Here is a 24,149-nt window from a genome sequence, read left to right on the forward strand (position 1 = left end):
GAGCCAGGCAGAGATGCCCCTCCCAGGGCGGGCTTCGGCTCCCCGAGCTTCTGCCACTCTACTTTGCGACAGAACAGGACACACATGCTCCCGGGAAGTCCCAGCACCCCCTGACCTGTCCCAAGCCCTCACAGTGGCAGCAGCTTCAAGCAAAGCACATGAATAAAGATTCTGAGCAGCGAACTCAAAATGTGTCAGAGTCTCTGTGGCTCAGCACCGCCAAAAGGCCCCCTAATAATTCCTTAGTTTCATTATTTAAGAAAATACAGATCTTTTTATTGAGAGGAGAGGAATGGGGAGTGTGGAGTCACAAAGCCAGTTAGAGATGGAAATGCCCGACGGCCCAGCGAGGCTCTGGCGTCCTCCCGCCACAGGACTCTGTCCTGGGAACACGTGTTGCGGGGAGGGACCTGCTCTCTGCCATTCGGGTGGTACTTTGCAACGAGCGCTGCAGCTGCGGGCAGCTGCCCAGCAGTGTTTGATGCCCCATCCCATTCCAAACGCAACGTCGTCGCCACTGAGCTCCCGGTCTGGGCAGTGGGTCACCGTAGGGTTCATCCATAAATCTGGAGCTTCCCATTGTCACTGCCGAGCCGGGGCTACGGAGTGTCCCCAGGAAGAGCTGCTCTCCTCGTGCCCAGGGTGTCGGTGACACGCACCCGGGACACGGCGGGTCCAGGCCGGCAGTGTAGCTCCCTCGCTGCCCCGTTCTTCGGCCCGTTCCCCCCGTGCCGGACTCCCCGGGCAGACCCGCCGGTGCTGCCTCCAGCAAGGGCTGCGGACCCAGGCGCACTGCACCGCTCCACCGGGGCTCCCCGAGCCTCCCGAGGGACTCGTCCGCCTGCCCCCCGAGCCCCGCGAGCCCCCCGAGCCCACAGAGCCCCCCGAACCCCCCGAGTCCCCCGAGCCCCCCGAGCCCACAGAGCCCCCCGAGCCCCCCGAGCCCACAGAGCCCCCCGAGCCCCCCGAGCCCCCCGAGCCCACAGAGCCCCCCGAGCCCCCCGAGCCCACAGAGCCCCCCGAGCCCACAGAGCCCACAGAGCCCCCGAGCCCACAGAGCCCCCGAGCCCCCCGAGCCCCCCGAGCTCACAGAGCCCACAGAGCCCACAGAGCCCACAGAGCCCCCCGAGCCCACAGAGCCCACAGAGCCCCTCGCGCCGCCCGTGCGCACAGCGCTCCCTAGCGGAAACCCGGACCCCTGCTCCCGGGATAGGTGATTGGCTCCGTGCTCCCGTGACGTCACGGGGCGGGACAGTCCCTATTTGGTTTCCGGGGGGCGGGGCGCGCGCCCCGCCTGCGGGCGGTGATTGGCGCACGTGGTTGCGACCGCCGATTGGATGCTGCTCCCGCCCCTTCCTCCTACTGCGCAAAGTCACTTCCGGTTCTTTCCCCGGGTCGCGCCTCACGTGACCTCAGCCGCGAGCGGCGCGAGTCGCCCGCGCGCAGCCAATCGCAGCGCGCCCGGCTCCCCCCATTGAAAGCCGGCGGGCGCGACGGCCAATGGCGGGGCGGGCTCGGCCCCGCTCGCGCTGACGGGCGTGAGCGGCGGCCAATGGGATGCGGCGGGCCCTGCGCGGGGCGGGGCGGGTGCGCGCGGCGGTGGCGGCCATGGCGGAGCGGGGCGGCGGCGGCGACGGGGAAGCGGCGGCGACGGCAGGCGAGCGTTTCGGCAGCGACCTCCGGTACCGCGGGCCGGGCCCGGGCTGGGGCTGTCCGGCCGGGCGGGCTGGGGCGGGGCCGAGTGGGGTGGGGCGGGTGGGCCGGCAGGAGCTCTCCCGCCTCCATTTCCCGGCCCCGCGTGCGGCGGGACGGGCCCTGCTCCCGCTCGTAGGGCCGGGGCCGCTCCCGGGCGGGGGACCGGGTGCCGGGGGTTCCCCCCGGAGTGCGGATAGGCTGTGCCTGTTGTCGTTCACCATCTCGTAACCTCCGATTTTTTCGAGTCTGACTCCTCATGGGACCGTTGCGCTCAGTGGCGGGTAAAACTGTGCCCCCAGAGCCGCAGAGGAGTTTTTGCTGGTCCTGAAAGCGAAGGGGTTTTTCTTTCTCCCCGTTTCCGAGCTCCCCGTGCGGAGGGCCGGGTGGCTCAGCGTGGGGACAGCGGTGGTCGGGGCAGGCCCTGCCGCGGGTCCCACCTGCGGGGGACACGGGAGCTCCTGGCAGTCCCTGGTGCTGCAGCACCGACACCACCCCGGGCACCATGGGCGGGAGGGGCTCAGGACGGAGCTGCAGCCGGGGGTCAGAGCACTTCGGCAGATAAGGAAGGATGCTCTTCCCAATGCCTGCGTGCCCCGTCCCAGCTCTGGTTATCCATTTGCATGAGTAGAAATTCACAGTTGAGGACTAATAACCTTGAATTGTGAAGTAGAAGAACCTCCTGAAGTAGTTGCACACTGTACTTTACCCACTCAAACGTGACGTTTTGCACACCCTGCTGGTGTTTATTGGGTTTTTCCCTGTTTGTGTCACAACTGATTTTCCTGCATCGCAGCAGCAAATGACAATGACCCGTATTCCCTGTCCCCCTCTCTCCCCAGGATGGCTCAGCAGCAGGCACTGCGGTTCCGTGGCCCCGCGCCTCCCCCCAGCGCGGTGCTGCGGGGCCCCCCGCCCCTCCTGCGGCCGCCCCCGCCCTTCGGGATGATGCGGGGCCCCCCTCCGCCCCCCCGGCCCCCCTTCGGCCGACCCCCCTTTGACCCCAGCATGCCCCCGATGCCGCCGCCGGGGGGGATCCCCCCGCCCATGGGGCCTCCACACCTACAGGTAAGGAACGGGGATTATCCTATGTTGTTTAACTGGAATTTAACGGTTTTTCGTTTGTTTTCACACGTGGAAGTGTCCAGTTCCAGGCCCCTCAGTTCAGGAAGGACATTGAGGTGCTGGAGTGTGTCTAGAGAAGGGCAGTAAGGCTGGTGAAGAGTCTGGAACACAAGTCTGATGAGAGCAGATGAGGGATCTAGGGAGGCTCAGCGTGGACAAAAGGAGGCTCAGGGTCGTGCTGGAGTTTCCATTCCTGGAGGTGTCCAGGAAACGACTGGGTGTGGCACTCAGTGTTCTCTGCTGGGTGACAGGGTGGGGATTGGGCACCGATTGGAGTCAAGGGTCTGGGAGCTCTTTTCCAACGTAATTGATTCTGTGATTTTGTGGAAATAGTGTGAGGAGGAACATTAAAATGGGTGAAGGAAACAGCAGGCCAAGATGAGAGCACAGGGCTCAGGTGTGGTGTTATACACCACTGCATACCTGTGGTATGCAAATGCAGCTTCTGCTCAGCTCCTTGAGGCAATGCTAAATTGATGGATGCTTTAAGGTCTTTTGTCTGCTTTTCAGAAGCCTGGATAGTTTGCAAGGGACAACACCTTTGTGAATGAGAAATGGATTGTTTTAATTGCCTTGTGCTATTATTCAATTGCTTTGTGGAGGTGCATTGCCATTAGGGCAGTGTAAGTGCTGTTTGGGATGTGGGCAGGCTGAGGAGCTGAATTACCTCGTGTTGTAAATAACGGATTAAATCCACTCTTTGTAAGTACAGTTTGAAGAACCAGCCAGAGTTACTTTGGATCCCAGGCCTGTCTGTGGGTGTCTCCCTGATTTCTGCATTTGATTTATGTCCTGCTTGTGCTGCTGCTCCCAGCTGTCATACACGGCTGGTTTGTTGTGCCAGGCCATGAGCTCTGCAGCTGCTCACCAGCATCAGCCATAGCTGGGTGTCTCGGCACTGTGCTCTCCTCCACACTGAGGGCTGGGCTTCACTCCCTGCCCTGTGTCTGATGTGAGGGCAGATGTGATGGTGAAGGGTCTGTGGTCAGAATGGGGAGAGCTGTGCTTGGAGCAGGACTCAGGATGTGCTGGGACTCTGGGTGCACACCTGGACTGACTGCCCACATGATTTTACTCCTGGTTTGGGGAAAGCAGCAGGTGGAAAGTGAGCTGCTTTTAACTGGATTTTTCCTACAGGTTGTATGAGCAAGAAAGAGGAAGCTCACGGTACAGCAGGTGCAAGAGCTATGGGGGAGGAACAAGGCGGGGAAGGCAGGCTGCAGTTGCCTTGAGGGCTTTTTTATTTGTGTAGAATGCTGTCCATGCACTTTTGGCTTCCTTTTTTAGTAGTATTTTATGCAAATAATTGTTAGGAGTTTGGTGGATGGACTTAAAGAGCAGTTTAAAATATCACTCTTAGAGCAGAAATTTGGATGTCAGGGAAGCTCCTGACGCAAGCCAGATGCAGACAGAAGCCAAGGGGACATGGCAGCACTGGCAGCTTCCAGGGGTACAGCTGCAGTTGTGGGTGCTGGGGTGCAGCTCAGGGCCTGTGTGTGTGCAGCTTGTCACCTCCCTGTGGCAGGGGGTGTCCTGGGCTGCACCAGCCTCGTCTTGCCACATGCTCAGGGTGACCGTGGAGCTCAAGGCTGTCAGTCAGTTAGAGCTGGAGTGATGGGGGTACTTAGAGCAATTATAGGTGTTTGCAGACTAAGTTAAAGAACTCCATGAATTTTGTCAACTGATTTTATTGGGAAGTGTTCACGGTACTTGTTGAGCATAGGGAATTTCAAACAGTCCAAATAAACAAGTTAAAATAAGAAAGCTGAATGCACTTTGAATTAGAAACAGGTGTTCAGGCTTTCAGGTAACTGTGTGCAGGACAGGTCAGGGTTTCTTATGCAAAAGTGAACATGTAATTTCATCTTACTATATTTTAATTTGCACTAGTTAGAATTTTAGTTAGTAGGAAATTGAGGAGTGTAATGGATTGTAATTAAGCCCACTGCTCAGCTGCGCTGACAAATTGGACACTTACTTGTCATTCAGTTTTTATTAACATTTCTTTCCTGGGAAGGTTGTTGGATTTCTGGGCTATTTGGTTTCCAGGTGGGGATGTCTGAGCAGTAGCTGTTTGGGAACAGCTCTTCCATTTTTTCTCTTCCTTGCCTTGAGATATTTTCTCCTTTTCAGAAAGGACTTTTCTTTGACTGCATTTCTCTTCACGCCACCTTTTTCAGGTGCCTTGATGTTTGCATCTCACAAGTGAAGTGGTGGCTTCAGCTGTTCTGCCGTAGGTGGGGGGTTGGCAGAAGGCACATTCCCCGAGCTGGGAGCAGTGGATTGTTAGAGAAGCTCTCAAGCCTGGCAGAGTTGTCCTTACTGCTGGTGTGCTGTCTGTTGGTTCTCTAAGAAAGGAAAACTACTTAAAATGATATTGTTGTTATCATTGTCATCATTATTGTTATTATATGCCTTTAGAGACCACCATTTATGCCTCCTCCCATGGGTAGCATGCCACCACCTCCTGGTATGATGTTCCCTCCAGGAATGCCACCGGTCTCTGCGCCGGGAACACCAGCAATGCCCCCAGCTGAGGAGATCTGGGTAGAGAACAAAACTCCAGATGGGAAGGTGAGATGGGTGCCGGGAACAGTGGAGCCATGGGTGGTCCTGCTGTGAGCCCTGGTCACATAGTCAAGTACTGGGTTGGAATTCCACTGGAGGAACTGGGCCATTTGTGACCGCTCCTCCTGCAGTGAGCTGTGGTGTGATGGGGCCACTCTCCCGCCCTAGGTGTATTTCTACAATGCACGGACGCGAGAGTCAGCATGGACGAAGCCGGATGGGGTCAAGGTCATCCAGCAGTCAGAGCTCACACCGATGCTGGCGGCCCAGGCCCAGGCCGTGGGGGCCTCCACCCCCACCACCAGCAGCCCTGCATCTGCAGCCTCTCCATCCACCTCCTCCAGCACACAGTCCTCCACCACGTCCACCACCACCACAGCCACCTCAGTGTCCCAGACCAACTCCAGTGAGTACCTGGGAGTGTCACAGGCGTTGCGGTGGTGGGAGCAGGTCGTGGGGATGCTGCATGGGGAATTGCTACAGCAGAGCTTTGGTATCCAAGAGGAAGTTATTTCAGCATGGAGTGTGAATTTAAAGTATAGTGTTCAGTCCAGAAGAATTTTGCATGCAAACATTTTTTCCCCCCAGTCTCAAAGAATTCTTCAGGTCTTTGTATATTTTTTCTTCTGCTGTTATTACATCGTATCAGAGCTATTACACATCTATTTCCTTTTGACTGTAGATGGAGCAAAATTGTTTTTAAAAGTTTTTCACAAGAAGTGTTGATCTGAGGTAGGAGTTTAGTTGCAGCAATTTACATGTTTTCTCCATGGCATCTGTTGCTGTAGGAGTTTGGGTCTCAGAGCTGATGGTCAGTGAGCATTGGCTGATTATAGAATAGAGCTGCTTTGTTGGTATTATTTCATTAGCATTATTCTTCTGCTTAAGGCTTCTCAGTCCCTATGTTCTAGAATTCTACAAAGAGGAAAAAGAAAGTCCTTGGAGCCATTTTTTTTCATTTATTACTGCTGCTCCCGTGGACTGAGCCTTTGCTTGTAGGGGTTTTCCAGCTAAGGAGAGAGGACTGAAATTATGAAACATGCACATAATGCATGGCTGTGCACACAGCAGTGTGACTTGCACTGCACTTTGGCACATGTGTGCTGCCCAGGTGCCTCAGGGACATCTTGATAGAGGTGTGCATTATATACTATGGGTCTGTTTGCACACGAGTGTGTTAACAGCACACAGTGAGTGAGGTCACTCCGCGTGCCCAAAGTGAGGTGTGCAGGGGAAGGAGCAGCTCAGTGTCCTGTCTTGCGTGCAGGGCCACAGACAGACAGCACAGCACTGGTGCTGAGCCAAAATCCAGCACTGGGACACTGGGCGTTGTAGCTGCACCGGCTCAGACATGTGCACTGAGCCAGGCCAGAGAGTGTGCAGGAGGTGAACTGTTCCATCTCCCACTGTGGGGTAGAGTTGCATTCTTTGGAGTTCATCTTTCTGCTGTAACAGGTGAGACAAGTCAAGCTTAATTCACCATTTAATTTGAACTTCAGAATCTGTGTGTGGAAGGGAGGCAGGTTTAGATAACCCTCCAATTCTGCTTTTATTAAGGCTGGAGGGAGGACACATCATAGAGCGGCAAAGAACTTACATTACTCAAAGCATTTTAGGGGCTTTTGTTTAATTTGAAGGGTAACTTGGTATTCTGTTAATTAGCTGTGTTGAACTGTGGTCTGCCCTAACTGTTGTGCTGAGTAACACAAGTCAGGTGGGAGGTAGATGTTAGCCCCTGGCCCAGTGTCAGGCTTGGGAGAGATAATCGTGCTTTGGGAGCAGCTCTTTGCATTTTCTCCGAAGTCAAATTTCCTAATATTGAATGCTAATATTGAATCTGTTCCACTTCTACCTGTTCTACCTGCTAAACTTTGTCTTTGCTTTCAAGAACTGTAACTGTCGGTGTCTGTGCCTAGGTGATAACATTTTATAATTTAAAACAATTTTATAACTCTTTGACTTGGCCTGTAAAAAAAACTGGGACCTCTGGCTGAGCTTCATTCTTGCCTGGTACTGGTTTGACTTAGGTCTTACAAATCACATACTGACTGTCTGCTCTGTTTCCCTAAATGTTAGGCACTGCTAAGAACTTTCACCCTTTCTGAAATGCTTAACAAAAGATCAGAAGTCTTTACTTAAATATGCTAATACTGGTATGTTATTTGGAATGTTTCTGTTAGTGATAGAACATGCATGGTGTGCCCATTGGAATATGGCTGTAAATTGGTGTGGTTTCTGTATTTTTTTTTTCTTTTTCCCTTCTCCTTTGCATCAAATCTTACAGAGGGAGTTTACAAGTTTAAGCAGACTTGTCTCTAGTTCCTGTTGGCCTGTGCTGTGAGACTGTTTGCTCCCAATTGAAACAATTTGAAACTGAAACCAGTCATGTTGCAAGGATTATAGAACTGAATGCCAGTTGTGTGTTTTCCTGCTGAGAGGCGCTGTCGTCCAAGTTCTTGCAGCTCTTGAAGAAGAATACTTTCCTTTTCCTTGCTTATTTACGCATTTTTATTGACATTTTCCTGTTCTGGGGGCGCAGCCCAGCATAGTTTCAGGCAGACTGCTGTCATGCACATGCTGCTGCTGTTGCTGTTAAAAGCAGAACCTGTGTTCATGTAACACAAGGACAGCCTGTTGCCATTGGAAACTTGCTGTAACATTCCCTTTCTGTTTCTCTGAACAGAACAGAACCTCATTTCAGTCTGTGTTTGTCCTTTGATACACCCCTGCTACTGCTATAGAGACCTGTTAGGTGTAAAGAATGGGACAAATTGAAATTGGAAATTTACTTTCTTTGTGAATATTTAATGTTCCAGAGAAGGCAAAGCATTTTTTGTCCAGGAGTGTCTTCCTGCTGATTTTATCTGAGCATACCTGCTTATATACGGGAAACAGAGTGCCAGTATGTTTACAGCAATATGTTGCAGTGTCTAAGATACAAGGTGTTCTTTGTGTTTTTTTATCAGCACCTACCACACAAGACCAGACCCCGAGTTCGGGTGTTTCAGTTGCCACACCATCAGTCAGTGTTTCAACCTCTGCTCCTTCTGCTACACCTGTGCAGACTGTACCCCAGCCAGTCCCACAGACATTGCCTCCTGCAGTTCCTCATGCAGTACCTCAACCAACTGCAGCAATTCCTGCTTTTCCACCAGTAATGGTACCTCCATTTCGTGTCCCCCTTCCTGGCATGCCTATTCCACTTCCAGGTAAATTGGCAAACTGTAATTGTCTTGTCTGCTACATGTCCATGTTGTCAGTTGTTTGCACTCATGTGTCCACTGTGTACAGAACTTGCCTGGATCCTCTCCTCAGAGTATATCTGAAAGAATTCAGGGTTAGCAGACAGACTTTTTAATCAACAAAGAACATACATTTTTTTGACTTCTTTGCTATACTTGGCAGTTAACAGCTGCATTTAAACACATAATGTTTAAATGACAATATTGAGCACTATATTTTACTAATTGCAATAATGCTTTACTTTTTTTCTACTTACTTGATTTAGACCTTAAGTCTTGTGCGTAAATATTCACTAGGACATGGATGAGCAGTAAGAATTACCATGGAAATCATGACCCCAGTGATGTCAAGTGTTCCCAGTTTTCTTAGGCTGCAACCAGTGTGTAGGATGCTGAGTGTTGAGGTATGACCTGAGGACCATAATGAGGCATTTAGGATGCCAGGGTGTTGTTATTCACAGGCTTTAGGTTTAAAGAACACATAGAAGGAATCTTAGATGGCAGCACACTGCTTCTGGATATATTATAGTTTCTTAAATTTTTATGAAATACTTAGATACCTAAGGAAGGAATTTTAGGCTGGCAAAATGTTGGACTCACTCGCTGTCTGTAGTTGTTGCAGAGGGCCTCCCAGGAGATCACTAATGACACATAGCACTTACACACCACGTTTCATTTGCATGGATATGGTTGAGTTCCTGTTCTAGTACAAAAGTGATGTGTTTCTTTGCACAGTGGCACTAAACATACACCAAGAACTGTTGATTGTGTTGCAGAGGGAGGTTGGAGATGGCAGTTGTATCGGATCCAAGTTAGTTTCAGATGTAAAAAGTCAAGCAGCTCTGAGCAGCACCCTTGTGTTTCTGATTCTTTGTACAAGCTGAATGAGGTGGCTTCCCTGCTGTCCTCCTAAGGCAGCCACCCAGTGGCTGTGAAGGGAGGCCTTTACCTCCCATTGAATTGAATGGATGAAAAGTAACCTTTCGGAACACTCCTTTGATAAGGGAAAAAAGCCTGAAAGTAGTTAAAGTGCTGACTAGAAGAGAGTACCAGCTTTTATCTGCCTCTGCTTTTACAATAGTCTAAAATAACTGGGCAAAGCTACTTTAATCTGTATTGGTTCGAAAAGGAAATCACAGTGTAGTACTTGTTTTAAACCAGGAAACAAATACTGTTCTGAGCATGATATTCTAGGCTGAACAACAAGTGAATAAAGGGTACAGGGAGAAAGAAATCTGTATATTGGTGAGGTTTGGAAGAATAATAAAAAGAGTTAAGCCTTAAAGGTGGTCAGCTGAATGCTCTGAACTGCCATCTCTAACCCTGCCAGCAAGGGATCAGCATGGAATGAAGGGTCCTTACACACTGTGAGGGATATAATCTGTGCAGGTGTGATCTGTTGGGTAAAATGGGGATGGTCAGGACAGTGGAGAAGAGTGTCAGTGGAAATGGAGATTCTGGGTGTATGCCTGGGTTGGGCTTTATTGTGGGCTCTCAGATAAAAAAGTTTTGGGAGTAGTGCAGTACAGGAGCAAAGACAGAGCAGGAACATCAATCTCCTGAAATTCATTTTTGCAAATTATTTTTTTCCTAACTTCCCTGGTAAGAAGTGTTGGCTCTGACCCGTTCTCCCTGTGAGCTGGGCTGCAGGTGGAGCCCACAGCATGTAGGAAGGACACCTGGCAGCAAAGTGCTGCTTCCACTAGTGGGTCTGATTTGTCAGTTTGCTTAATTACAGGATGAAATCTATCAGCTTCTTTCAGCTAATTCTAACTTGAGTTGGTTGTGCTGGTTTCTAAACGCTATAAAAGAAAAGCGAAACAGTAAAATATTTTATTGTAACAAGGAACAGAGGAGAAGTCAAATTGCATCAAGACAGTACCAGGTGTAGTCAGAAGGGCTTATGAAGGTTAGACTGTAGATATTTGGGGCTTTCAGCACTAGGTATGATACCAGCCAGAGGATCTGAAGTTACAGGGAGCTGAACAATACCACTGTCAAGTGATTTCAAAGTTAATCTTTGTGTTACACTGTCGTAAGATGGAGCAATGGAAGAGTTCGTTAGTGATATCTCGTAATCTCAGATCTTAAAAAGTAAGTCTGCTTTCTCTCAATTCCTACATTTTAAGTCAGTTGTATGTTTGGGAATGACCTTGGCAGCGGAAACAGCATGGGTGTTTGCTCAGTCTAATCTGCGCTGCAGCATCCCTAACTCCAGCGTTCCCACAGATAGTGTTATTTATGCTGACTGACGTTGGAGACATGCTGTAACTTCCTTAACAAAACGAATTTTCAGATCCATTGTCAAGTACATAACATGACCACCCTTCCAATTTAGACAAGCGCTTCAATCAGTGCTGCTTGAGTCCATGTTTTTATGTCTCAATTCAGTACTTTTAAAAATAAAACTAGCTGCAATTCTCTCATTGAAATTCCTTTTAGAAAACATTTCTGTCTTCTCACAAATTTATTTTCAAATAAATTGGCAATATTTATGTATGCTTTCCATACTAGATCTCTAATGACCAAGCCCAGAAACTACTTTGGTTTTAAACACAGGGGTTTAATTTCACTTTCCACTGGAGCATTTCCCACCTCAGATGATGAATTGGAACTTTTGAAGGGAAGTGTTTTAGTTTCTGAGTGTCCTGACTGGACCAGCCAGAGAGCACTTCTACAGTTGCCTTCCACACCAAAAATTGAGGTTTTGGAAATGTGTTCCCTTCAGCCTTGTCTGATTTCCCACCGAATTTTCATCTAATCAAAGAGGATGAGCTGCTTGCCTTTTTGTGCCTTTTTGTATCTATTTCTTACTGAGCTGGAGAGCAGACCAGTGCGTGGTGCCACCTTTTTAAGGATGAGTTTTGGCTTTTAAAGCATTTTCAGCTCATGCCATTCTTACTAATGAAAAAAAAAAAGAAAATGCCCCTGACCTAGTGCATCTTTGTGTACCTCTGTCTGCAGCTTCATTGCTTTGATTTCTTGTACCTCCTTTCTTCCACCTCCAGCCTTTCTGTAAGGACCCTCGTAACCTTAGCTTTCCCTCTGGGTTGCACTTGGCTGTATACCCTGCCTTGCTTTGCTGCTCTGACTAGTTCAGACCTGTCCTTCTACCGTTACTCTGCTCTCTAAGTGCAGCAGCAGACTGAGGACTGCAAAGCCCATGAGTTTGATTTTGCTGCTGCTCTCCATGGAAGCAGCCCCAGTAGCAAGGTATTTTTCTGTGGTGCTGCCATACAAGGAGAGCTGCATTCCCCCCTTGGATGAACTTAAACCCCTGAGTCTTCACTGAAATACCTTTCTTTTTAATGGCATCCCAATAACTCACTAAACAGCTGGTTTAACATAGGCAGACTGTTGCTGCAGCTTAAAATTAGTTTTATATTTGATCTGACGTAAAATGTTGGAGCAAAAGTAATTCACATTTTCTTGCCGGGAGGCTTCCTCTCTGCCAACTGCAAATGGCATTCCAAATTATGGCAGGAAGTCTGTAACACCCCGTGGTAGCTGACATCCCATGGCAGCTTTCCAACATGCTTCCTATCCGTTTTGCAGGTGTAGCAATGATGCAAATAGTCAGCTGCCCGTATGTAAAGACAGTCGCTACCACCAAGACCGGTAATTTCCAAACCCATCCTAGTTCGTTTTGTCTGTAAGTTGGCATGGTAGTGAATGTGGTTGTTTCTTTTATTTCTTTATTTGCTTCCCCACTTGAATGATTACATATACTTTATTTTCAAAACCAGTATAAATGCAAATACTGTATTTGGTCAGGAGATAACTTCCCTAAATAACTGTTAGTGTCAGCTTATTCTGTACCCAAACTCCCGTACAGTTTTCTGTAACCATTGAGTTCTGTAATGACTGTGACTCTCATGCCCATACTTAGTTCCTAGTTTCTTGTGTGGATTTTTGTTTTCCTGCTCCACATGTGCAGTGGCTGGCTGTGCTCGCATGTTGTGTGCGTGTCTGTGTGTCTGAGTGTGAACTTTCATATTTCAGTTGTAGATTTAAGAGTAGTCACTCGCTGAGAACACGTTATGGCAATGTGTAATGTGTGATTTTCATTATTTAAAATGAGACTTTTTAAAGTTAAAGGCTCAAATTTATGATCTTGTAGTTCCAATCCTATCCAATTGGTTGCTCTAGAACTTGTTATTCCAAATCTGTGCATTATAGTCTGTTGAGATGAATGGGGAGATAATAGGATACTGCAGCATTCTGGCTTTCTTATCTTTGAATATTTACTTGCCATTTTGCTTTAGGATTTCAATAAAATGGTTTTTTTTAAATCGGTTGGCAGTACTAAACAAACCAAACGATCTGATACTGTTTCATTCTCATCAGGTTTTATCCAAGGCTCTGAATTAATGCCAGTATTAAGATTTATCAGAGTTCTGTTCTAAATACTACGGTTCAGATTCAATCTGCTCTTGCCTTTTTAAGAGCAATAGGAATATCTCTTACAATGACAGCATAATTAAGCAGTGGAGCAGACTTAAAAAAACCAATTATTTGCTACAGACATCTGATAAAGACTTCTTTAATAAATAGAGCACCTAATTTTGAAATAACAAAGTAAATCTCTAAAAGCTAACAAGCTTTGTGCTCTGCAGAATTACACATTAATTAAAAATAGATACATTAAAATCTAATTTGCCTGGGAATGGGCATTACTGATTGCAGAACACAGGAAGGAAATTTGGTAACAATGCCTCACTTTCCAATTTGACATTGAAAACAATCCTTCTGTTTATTTCTATGGGTGGAATATTTGTAAGTTAAGTCAGTAATATGCTAGGTGTTAATTCTGAGGCCCTGCATTGTCACTTACTGTTTTCTTTCCTTTTTCCTTTTTTCCCCTCTGCCCAGGAGTCCTGCCGGGCATGGCTCCCCCCATCGTGCCCATGATCCACCCGCAGGTGGCCATCGCTGCCTCCCCTGCCTCGCTGGCCGGAGCTGCTGCGGTCTCCGAGTGGACAGAGTACAAAACCGCAGATGGAAAGACTTACTACTACAACAACAGAACTTTGGAGTCCACATGGGAAAAACCTCAAGAACTGAAAGAAAAAGGTACTTTGGGTTTTTTTTAACTACAGCTTTCTACTGGGAATATGGCTCAGACCATCAGTGGTTGTGTTTAAAAATGCAAGCGGCAGTATTTCTAATCACTGATCTCCTTTAAGAGTATTTTGAAGTTCTCGTTATAAGGATCCACGTGAGTTGGTCTTCAGTCTGAATGCTGCAGCTTGTTTCTCTCTGTACTGCAAGAGTGTTTGGTTCTAGAGTTCTTCCAAATCCTGTGCCTTGTGTAAATGCATATTCTTATGTCAGTAGAAAGTGAGTACGTCACCTACACACCTGTTCAGGAAGGTTACAGTTGCAGATAGAAAGTGAGGGGAATTGAGCGGAATAGTGAGTCATTCTAAGGGCTGTAAACCAGGAAAAAATGAAGACCATTGTGCTGAATTTCAGTTCTTGAAAAACTAAATGTATAAACAGATGTAGATTATGAAGTAAAGTAATATCACCTTCGTCGTCCACATCCCTATGTTGTGTTCTGCCAGTATTCTGTGGCTTGTGTTCATGTGAATGCACATTAGAGCCATGGGTGGTGTTACATGGGAGGGAAATTGCTCTTGTATCATAAATAAGGAGGAAGGGGCAAAAGTCCTATGGCTTTTATTCAGTTTATAAAGAAAACAAGAATCCAAGATTCTTGAAATCTAAGAAATCTAAGAATCTAAGAAAACAAATCCAAGCAGTTGTGCCTTTTATCGTATCCTGAATTTTTAGTTACAAGAAATTATTGTTTAGACAAATGCAGGACACTTACACTGTTTAATCAATGCCCATCTTCCTAATAATTTAGGTTAAATAATAGGTCTTTTTACTGAGGTGAAAATATCTAAGACAGCAAATACTAATTCTGCTGAGAGAAGATTATACATTTTACACTTTCTGTAAATGAGTGCAGAGAAATCCCCAGGTGATTCTGCATTAACTGTCTCTGATTTTTACTTTTTTTTTATCCACAGCATTTAAAATGTGAAAGTGGTCTTCAGTGTTGCACTGTTGGTTGGTAATTATTATTGGTTTAGCATTTCTGTTGGTACCCTTTAGTCAGCCTTTTAGTATAATACCTGCCTCACAATATTTCATTTTCCAGTTCCAAGTAGATCTTGGCACAGGAGATAACCACAACTTTATATGCAGACACTGTAAAGTCCAAAAGGGACAGAAAGTGGTGAGAATACTTTGAAAAGAGGCTTTGGGTTGGTGTTGTGTTTGGAAAATTATACCAATAAAAAGAAATTTGTTGTGGTTCTGTAGTGGTTTCTTAGTAATACTCAGGGAGACACTTATCTTTATTTAGAAAAAATGGAAGAGAAGGTCAAAGAGCCAATTAAAGAACCCTCGGAGGAGCCTTTACCAATGGAGACAGAAGAAGAAGAGCCAAAAGAAGAACCTATAAAAGAGCTGATAAAGGAGGTAAAAGACCTTGAACCCAAAAGCCAGTCTGAAGTCTCCCATTCCTCAGCTGTGGCTGCATCTTAGCCCAGGCAGGAGCTATGGTTAATTATTCAATTCTGAAATTCCTGAGGGGATTTGAGGGCCTCCATTTTTGGACTTGGATCTTTCTTTCGTTAATTTTTTTAGATAAGGGAAAAAGAACATTCAAAAGAAACATACGGAGTATGTCCATTGAGAAGTTCATAAGAGCACAGGTCAGAAGTTAGCTCATTACATTGATGTGGTGTTCTCTCACTGATTTTAAGGTTCTCAGAAAATGCAACTTTGTTTGAAATATTTAATAGTCTTTTCTCTATTTATTTGCTTCATTATTTTGAACAGTTTGACACAAAGCTCTTATATTCTCCATGTGCTGTAACTGCTAAGTTTAGGCTGTTAGGAACACATGTCCTAGAAAGGGCTGTAGTGTTTTCAGTAAACAAAAGTAACTTTTCCTTTAGGAGGCATTTTGCTGTGCTGAACAGCATAGTTTCTGAGGATGCTATGGGGTGTTTAAATAAAAATTAAAGCTTTTTTCCTGATTTCTGTGAACTTCAATGTAGTTTAGTAGGCAAAAACACAGAATGCAATTGCTGGGTTTTGTTGCCACTCCACCCAGTTTACTTCTGACATAGTTACTAGTTTGCTGATTTCTGCTACAGAGGTTATTTCAGGTTTTTACTGTTTCATACTCCGTGTCTCATTATCAAATAAACTAATTTTAAGAATAAATGAAAATGCCTTTGTCAGAAAATACACCCTTGCACCTGTATCCAGACCTTCTTGGATTTCTAGGATTTGCACAGACCTAAGAAGGTATTTAAGTAAAGTTTTGTTGAAATCAGAAGTTAATGCTTAGAGGTTTTAGAATTGGGATTTTGGAGTAGCAGCTGCTGTTGCAATTCCAGTGTTTCTGTTCTAGGCATGGATGAAGTGTCATTGTGAGCTGCTTGTCAGCGTGGTTTCCATAAAACAACTTGGTTACTGTGTGACTAATAATTAGCCAGCTGTCATTGCCTTATCCTCTAACTTGTTTTTTCCCTTGAGGAGCCAAAAGAGGAAGAAATGACAGAGGAAGAGAAGGCAGCTCAGAAGGCCAAGCCGGTTGCCACCACCCCTATTCCAGGCACCCCGTGGTAGGTAACTTCTGCCATGGCACTGACATGGCTGTTGCTGGAGCCACCAGGGAGGTTGCTGGGGAGTTTGAGCAAGTGATAGTGTGTGAAGAGTGTGTTGTTGGTGTGCTGCTGTCCCCAGCAGTGCCAGGTTCCTCTGGCCAGCACCTGGCTGCTCACATGGTGCCACTTCTCCTGGTGCTCCACGGGGCACATTGGCCATTCAGTGCCTTCAGTCCTGCGGGTTTGTTACCAGGGCTTCATGTCCCAGACTCTTCCTCTGCCACCAGTTCCTCCTGAATGAAATACTGGCCAAAAAAATCTTTCCCTGTGCCTTGGGGAATGAATAGTTGCAGCTGCTGGCCAAAACAAGCTTTTTGGTTTTTTTTTTTTTTCACTTGGCCCAGAAACTGCTCAGGTGCCCAAGGGATGTCATGAGGAAGGTGACTCTTGGTGTAATATATGTAAATTATCTGTATGTATTTGCATGACAAAGGTAAAAGTCTTCCTATTCGGAAAGGTATATTGTTTTCATTTTAGCAATTTAGCTGTTGCTGTCTTTATTAATGTTTAATATTTAAGACTGTCTGCCGCTAAATTGTCTCTGTGGTTCTTTTATTCCATTGCTTAAAGAATTATGGCAAGATTGTTAGGTTGCTTTTTCTCATATTTTGTGGGGCATTGAACAGATGAGGTACATTTATCTCAAAATCTGATTCCACTGTCTAAAGTCTGTTTTTTCCAAAGAAAAACTGAACATCCTGGGACTCCTGAGAAAAAAAAAATTTAAAATTTAATTTTCAATTTCAAATTTCAGTTGTTGTATTTTCAAATCTGGCAGCAGAGAAAAGCTGCAATTCAGGGTCCCAGTTGGGCAGTAGGAATGTGTGGCAGCTGTGCAGTCAGTGTAAGCTGGGTCTGCGTGTGACCATCATGCTTCAGTGTAGGAATGTGGTAACACAGTGAGGGTAATCCAACCTTCCTGTCCCATCTGCAGGTGTGTGGTGTGGACTGGTGATGAGCGTGTGTTCTTCTACAACCCCACCACCCGTCTGTCCATGTGGGACCGACCCGACGACCTCATCGGGAGAGCTGATGTGGACAAAATTATTCAAGAACCTCCACACAAAAAAGGAATGGAAGAAGGAAAAAAGCTTAGTAAGAGCAATCTTATTGCCTTCTTAGGAAGCCAGAATATAACTTAGCACTTACTTTGTGTTGCTTTCCAAAGCTTGTAGCATTTAAATAAATGACAGAAATGTAATGACATACTGGAAAGATGTATAAATGGGGAATGCAGATTGCAGAGTCCTTTGAGGAAAAAGATAGCCCATTGAAGAAAGTAGATACTAACAAGGTTAATTATTTTGCTAAATGCCTACTGGCTGAAAAACCCCACAGTTTTTACCAACTAAAAAAAAAAAAAAAGGATTGTGTTTGTTTTATAAGAAAGAGACCAGAAAATATTAATCGTAATGTACAAATGGGATTTCACAGAACAGGAGTTAACTTCAAGATCATCAGTTGGAATAGAGTTTGGAAATAGCTGCCAAGAGCAGAGAATGTTCAAAAGGCTGCTGAGATGAGATTTCTCTTTGGACTGAGTTCTAGGAAATGGTCTTGGGATGACATGTGGGCTTTTGTAGTTGGAGGAGGGCAAAGTGCAGGTAATCAGGTAGATCCAAACGTGCTTCATTAGATTGTTTAGCCTGAGTAGCTTTCCTCTAAAAATAAGAGCTCAGTGTTTGTCATTTTACATTTCAAGTTGGCTAAAGTCCACCAGTCATGTTCCGAAATTCCTACAATGTTACTCCAAAAGTGACTGAGAGCTATGTGTCTCCCTTTTCAGAACATAATTGCTGCTCATGTTTTCCTTGGTTTGTGCATGAGGTTTCACTCATAAATTTAAAAATTTTCGTCAATATAAAATCTAAAGTTCTGTTGAAATCTCTTACAGTTAGAGAAGAGCATGAAGCTGCAGAGGAAGCAAATGAAGATGAGCCTATTAAAATAAAGAAGCGGAAGTAAGTTTTTGCTTTTTCAATACCAAGTGGTCTGTGTAGGTAAAATTACTGGAGTTTGTCACTTCATGTATATTCATGTTGAGCCATGTATGTTGTGTCCAGCAGAGTAGAATGGGAAGGGTTGGTGAAAAGAGTCATCAGCTTTCTGCTGCTCAGCAGTTCAGGTATTTGATACTTCCCTGAGACAGCTGAAACTCCTGCAGAGAGGAAATAGCATGTGTTTTGGAAATCATTTGATTCTGAAAATGGCTTTCATGGATTGTAAGCCTGTTCTTCTAGCATGATCAGTGATATCCACCCTGTCCTGGTGTGGTTCAGGTTCTAACCTACAGGGCTGGCATTTTACTTCTCAACTTACACTTCCATGTTTGGGTTTTTTTCAGGAAAGATGATATGAAAGACATTGATTCTGAGAAGGAGGCTGCTATGGAGGCTGAGATTAAAGCTGCTCGAGAGAGAGCCATTGTCCCTCTGGAGGCTCGGATGAAGCAGTTCAAGGACATGCTGCTGGAAAGAGGGGTCAGAAACCTGTGTGTGTGTATGTGAGGAGGGAGAGAGAGAGGTTCAGATCAGAAATGTGTGTATGAGAAGGGAGAGAGGGAGGTTCATGCAGAGGTCTCCGTTCTTGGTGAATTCCAAGCCTGCAACACTTTGTGCAAGGAAACAATCTCATCCTTCCTCTGATCAATGAATGGTCTTGGTATATGACTCAGCTTTGAAAGAACATTAAAATTACAGCAAAGCTTTGATTTCTATCCAACTGAAATGACAGAGTCAAGACAGATTTTTTTTTTCCTCCCCCCCAATTTTCTCCCCAAATTAAGTAATTACCTAAATGGAAGCTGCCGTTGAAGATGAATAGGACACACAAACTGGATACATCCTTAATATTTCTGGAAATGTTGCTACTGAGAAAAGCAGCAACTTCCACTCTAGTCTGTACAGTTTTATCTTTAAATGGGAGACCTTTTGCTTTTAGTTAACTAAATCTGAAATCTACTTGATGCTATCAATTCTGATAGACTAGTTGAATATAAATTTGGATAATAGCTAAAAAATAAAAGTGGTTCCAGCTGCCTATGGAACACAGCTTCTCAAGGCTTTCTTTCGATGTACATTTAATTTTTAATGTCACACAGCAGTAGTAAATGTGTGTGTTATCCTTCAGAAGTTTTCAAAGCAAATTAATGTTGAAACTTTCTGTGACAGCTTCTGTCATCCATTAGTGGTGAAAACTCCAGGATGAATTTGTTTTCCTCTTTTCATCACGTCTTAGTGTTTTCAAGCAAAACTGTACAACTCCTGTATAATTTGTGTATTTGTCTTCTTTTAATTCAAGGTCTCTGCCTTTTCAACATGGGAGAAAGAGCTGCACAAGATTGTGTTTGATCCTCGTTACTTGCTGCTCAACCCAAAAGAAAGGAAACAGGTAAAAAAATCTAATTCACTTCCCATCAACACACAGCTACTGCAGGTTTATCTGAATCTTCAGTCTTTGTTCCTGCAAACCTTTCAGACTAATCAGTGTTGCAAAAGATTTTTGTCATGATTTTGGTTTGCTTAAATGGAAATGGAAGGAACCAGCAAGGGAAAGTGTTGATAGTTTTTCTATTTCCTGTGGTTGGGAGATCTCCTATTTTAACACAGTGAAACTTGTGTATCTACAGAGCACTGCCAAAACCCGAATGAAATAGTGAGGGTATCTTGTCCAAGTATTGGCATTATAAATAATCTAGCTATTTTCTTTTTAAAAAGTGCATTTTTATTGTTAAGTAAGTTCTCACTTCAGCAGCTTTTCTATGAGTGAATGTAGGCAAATGGAAAGCTTCAAGAACACAGGAAGTGTCTGAAACGTGGGACCCAGGAAAATGTTAACTGGATTGTGTAAGGAACTTCTCCTCAGGTCTCAGATGATGTGTTTAGGTACAGCACCCTGCCTGTGCAGCAGCAGCAATCATTTCCATATTGAAATACAAAGTGTCTAAGCTTTGTGCCTCCTCTGTGTTGATTCTGTGTTGAAATCAACAAGGGAAGGAAACAAGAGAGAAGGAAAGAGGTGGGATTTTTCCTCCCTCTTCCTTAGAGCTTCTGTGTGTCAGTTGTGTGTTTGCTGTGGGTGACTGGTGTTTCTGTAGGTGTTTGATCAGTATGTGAAAACGCGAGCAGAGGAAGAGCGCAAGGAGAAGAAAAATAAAATAATGCAGGCCAAGGAGGATTTCAAGAAAATGATGGAAGAAGCAAAGATTAATCCAAGGTAGGACCTTCTTTGTGGTTCATGTGCATAAGCTCTACTAGGATGCAGGATGCTGGGTGGTATTGGGTTGACTAACCTTGTTCACAATGGGCAAAGAGGAGAAAAATCATGAGATATTGTTGAAATCTTCCTTTGTCTGCTTGTATTCACCTAATCCATGAAATAATAGAACTTGTGATTTATAATTATTTACATATTTATAGTGATTTACATATTTATAGTGATTTCAAGTTGAAGAAATCCTCAGCACACTGCCTGGATTGTGAGAAAGGCGTCGGATCCACCACAAGTTTCTTTAATAATTCTCTTTCTTCTTGATAAATCTCTGAGAAGTACTAGGGAGGTTTCTTGGGTTTGTAGAGGGCTGAAGGGATGTTTTTCTTGTTACAAAATATGTCAGTGATAATATGAGAAAATGTTCCAGTTTTAATACAGCAATGATTACGCCCCCCTCACGTTCAGACCACTGGTAGCAATAAGAGCGAGGGGATGACAGTGAATGTACATTCAAGATTTCAGTGCTAGTGTTGTTTGTTTCACAGCTTCCTCACATAGAGGTCATGAGATATGTGCTTATGTCACCAGATAAGCTTTGAAGCATCCTCTTTCAGCATCTCTTGGCTCATCTGGCATTAATTCTTTTCCAGTGAAATAACAACTCATTTGTTTCACTTCAGCTCAGTTTTTTCCAGTGACTTGTTCTGGAAATTTGGTGACAGTGTTATGGTAACTTTTAAATTGCTTCAGAGCTGACTTATAACTCAGTAGTAGGCTGGAAGACTGGAGACACGGAAATGCTTTAAAAAACATTTTAGTATCCTCAGCTTTCTGCATACATCCAGTGTGTCATGTTGAGACTGATTCTTTACCTGATTATGGGCTGGGGTGGGAAAGAGAATTCCAGCTGAAATACTGTCTTGTTTAATCTTATCCTTTGTCTTCTGGTTTCAGTGTTTGTCTAAAGATATTGCTGTACTTCTGTGAGTGCCAGGCTGGCTTTTTGTCATCTATCTCAGTCCAACATGCTCAAGAGTTTGTGTTCCACTTCACTTGAGCAGCTCTTGTTCTTCAGTCTAGCTGTACATTCACTTTCTAATCCTTTTGAATAAGCTACCAAATTCTCTTCTTGTTTCAATTTACCCTACAGCAACAGTAGGCTGGATTTTCCAAGTCTAATTATTTCCATGCTGTGATGAAAACATTCGTATGATTATAAGTGTCTCACGTATTCTTGGGGCCAGATTTGCATCAGAGCTTGGAAAAAGCACAGTAGTGATTTTTTTCCGAGGTAAGTGGCAGTACTGTACCTACTGCACAGGTTGGAATCTGGCCCTGGAGGTGAGAGAACGGTCAGGGAAATGCTGTGGGATGATGGGTCAAAAGCCCAGTATTGCTGCCTCTGCCCATAGTGTTTGAGGGGTTTCAGCTCAGTGTGGTTTAAGCTCAGTCTCTGCAATGTGCACTGCAGGGGGAAGAATTGCTACAGCCAATGTTCTGTGGGGATTCCTACCAAAGGCTGGTTTTCTTGGTGAATTCTTAGCATGGTTTGGCTGCAAGTGAATGCACCTGAGATTTTTGGTTTCACAGCTGTGAAATACCTGGACAGACTGGTGGCTGAACTGCTAACCCACAGAAAAGAAGAGTTTTGTAGACAACTGTGGTTTTTTGTTTCTTCTCCTTGGTTGCGCTGTAGTCTCTCTCTACACCTGCCCCTTCTGCAGGTGGCTGTATCAGAACACACCAACCCACCCCTGTAAGTCTCTGACAACCACCTCTTGTGTGAGTGCTGACTCCTTTTATAGAGTTGATTGGTCGAGCAGCTCTGTAGTGAGACCATAGGATTTGCCTTTTGGGTTTGTAAGTTGTGCTCTGGCATGTATTGCAGCAGAGGAAACGCTTCCCTGCTGAACCTGCCTCCCAGCCCAGACAGCTCTGCCAAATGAGTTCACTTGCCATTTTGTTGCAGAACTACTTTTAGTGAATTTGCAGCCAAGCATGCTAAAGACTCGAGGTTCAAGGCAATTGAAAAGATGAAAGATCGAGAGGCCTTGTTTAATGAGTTTATCACAGCGGCAAGAAAGAAGGAGAAGGAAGACTCGAAGACCAGGGGAGAGAAGGTAAGGGGACTCTTGAGTTCCAGCAGTGTGAGTGGTGTGAGTGAGATGGGACAGAGCCAGTGCTTGGCTCCCCTGAGCCTTCCCCGAGACATGGGCCTGTGCTTTCCTAGAGGTGTTACAGGCAAACACTTCAGGGGTGTCCCCCATGTCTTTCTGAACAATTTCAAGTTTGCAGTTATACTGACTTATAGAATATCTAGAACTGAATTGTGTTTACTTGTGAAGCTGAGTTTGCTTAAACAATGACACTGTTTTTTTCATTTACCCAAGCAAGTAACATTATCTTCTAAACTGAAGTAATGCTTTATTTCTATTTTTTTTTTATTAAGTTCTTTTGTCCTGAAGCATGGAAAGGAAATGGAGTCTTTTCCCTGTTTGGCTGGAACCCCAGAGCTGGCCGTTACCTCTCTGTTCCCTCAGTGGGGGCAGGTGGGACTTGCAATTCCCTGAGGATACTCTGGTTAAGTTTCAAACAGTTCCCCTATCTTCCCATTCCATCTCAAAGCAGGCGCTTAGGGACTTCTGAATCTTTGAATAAATAGATCTTACCTATGAACTGCTGCTTATTAGATTTAAAGGTCAGCTCTTACAGATTAATGAATTCCCAATGTCACGTGCCTGCACCGCGGGTGGTGGGGAGCAGCTCTCCTGCCGGGAGAGGGGACATCAAATGGGGACATCAAAACCTAGGGCCACTTACTGCCATGTCCCTGTGTGTTTGTGTGTGTGTGTGAAGGTCACCTCTGAAGGCCAATCATTTTGGACATGTGAAAATCTGCAATTTTTATTTTGTAGTATGTAGTTATTGCAGATTTCCTTACCTGGAATGCTTGTAGGAGAGGGAAGTGCTGGGGGACAGGTCAGACTTGGGGACAGTTTCATTTGTCAGGAACCTTTGTGTATTTTTAAAATCTGGGTGCTCTGATATAATTTGATTCTGTACTTGATTTTCACAAACATTGCCTTATTGCTGCTGTTTTCCATAAATGATTGTGCTTTCAGAGGGGAACTGATGTGCTTCCAGACTAGATTTTACATACTGCAGTTTGATTTTAAATATGGAATTTTAAAGTATTTTTTCAGCTTAATAGCGCAGTTGAAGACTTTAAAGAATAAAGTACTAGTTTTGTTGTTGCATGATTGTTCTAAAGTTGAAAAGTTAAGAGACTGTATTTGTTTGCTTTGAATAATGTTTTTTTTTTCTCCAAAAGCCTTTTGTAACCATTTTATGTATTCTGTTTTATAACAAGTGGATAGACTTTACAGTTATGTGCTGTGCGGCCTGTCAATCAGTTCAGTCTGACAGCTGTCAATCACTGACACGCAAATATTATGGGATTCCCTAGTGAGGAAAGCATTGGTATCTCTGTGTGGTGACTTTAGCCTCCCGCAGTTCCGGTACTTTACATTTTTTTAGTTTTTTTCCTTGTGAAGTGATGAGAGTTGTACCTGCAATGTGTTAACTGCCAAAAAAAAAAAAAAAGACTTCTAAATACACC

General features: G+C 45.0%; 1 protein-coding gene across 6 annotated transcripts in view; it reads left to right on the forward strand.

Annotated features, from left to right (window-relative positions):
- The first annotated feature begins 1,545 nt into the window (after nucleotides 1-1,545).
- Nucleotides 1,546-24,149, forward strand: part of TCERG1 (transcription elongation regulator 1) — a 29,761-nt gene continuing 7,157 nt past the window's right edge. The window contains exons 1-15 of one of the 6 annotated variants that reach the window (XM_085074111.1): nucleotides 1,546-1,682; nucleotides 2,535-2,760; nucleotides 5,239-5,391; nucleotides 5,554-5,791; nucleotides 8,352-8,594; nucleotides 12,183-12,245; nucleotides 13,500-13,700; nucleotides 15,004-15,119; nucleotides 16,191-16,276; nucleotides 17,253-17,413; nucleotides 18,213-18,279; nucleotides 18,663-18,798; nucleotides 19,619-19,708; nucleotides 20,415-20,533; nucleotides 22,500-22,650. In XM_085074111.1, coding sequence (XP_084930237.1) covers nucleotides 1,558-1,682; nucleotides 2,535-2,760; nucleotides 5,239-5,391; nucleotides 5,554-5,791; nucleotides 8,352-8,594; nucleotides 12,183-12,245; nucleotides 13,500-13,700; nucleotides 15,004-15,119; nucleotides 16,191-16,276; nucleotides 17,253-17,413; nucleotides 18,213-18,279; nucleotides 18,663-18,798; nucleotides 19,619-19,708; nucleotides 20,415-20,533; nucleotides 22,500-22,650 — 2,175 coding nt within the window. In that variant the 5' untranslated portion in view covers nucleotides 1,546-1,557. Of the gene's footprint in view, nucleotides 1,683-2,534; nucleotides 2,761-5,238; nucleotides 5,392-5,553; nucleotides 5,792-8,351; nucleotides 8,595-12,182; nucleotides 12,246-13,499; nucleotides 13,701-15,003; nucleotides 15,120-16,187; nucleotides 16,277-17,252; nucleotides 17,414-18,212; nucleotides 18,280-18,662; nucleotides 18,799-19,618; nucleotides 19,709-20,414; nucleotides 20,534-22,499; nucleotides 22,651-24,149 lie in introns of those variants that run through there. The other 5 variants (XM_085074110.1, XM_085074112.1, XM_085074113.1 and 2 more) reach the window with 5 other exon arrangements.

The sequence above is a fragment of the Lichenostomus cassidix genome, chromosome 13 (genome assembly GCF_008360975.1).
Source record: "Lichenostomus cassidix isolate B80296 chromosome 13, HeHo_3.0, whole genome shotgun sequence".
Lineage (NCBI taxonomy): Eukaryota > Metazoa > Chordata > Aves > Passeriformes > Meliphagidae > Lichenostomus > Lichenostomus cassidix.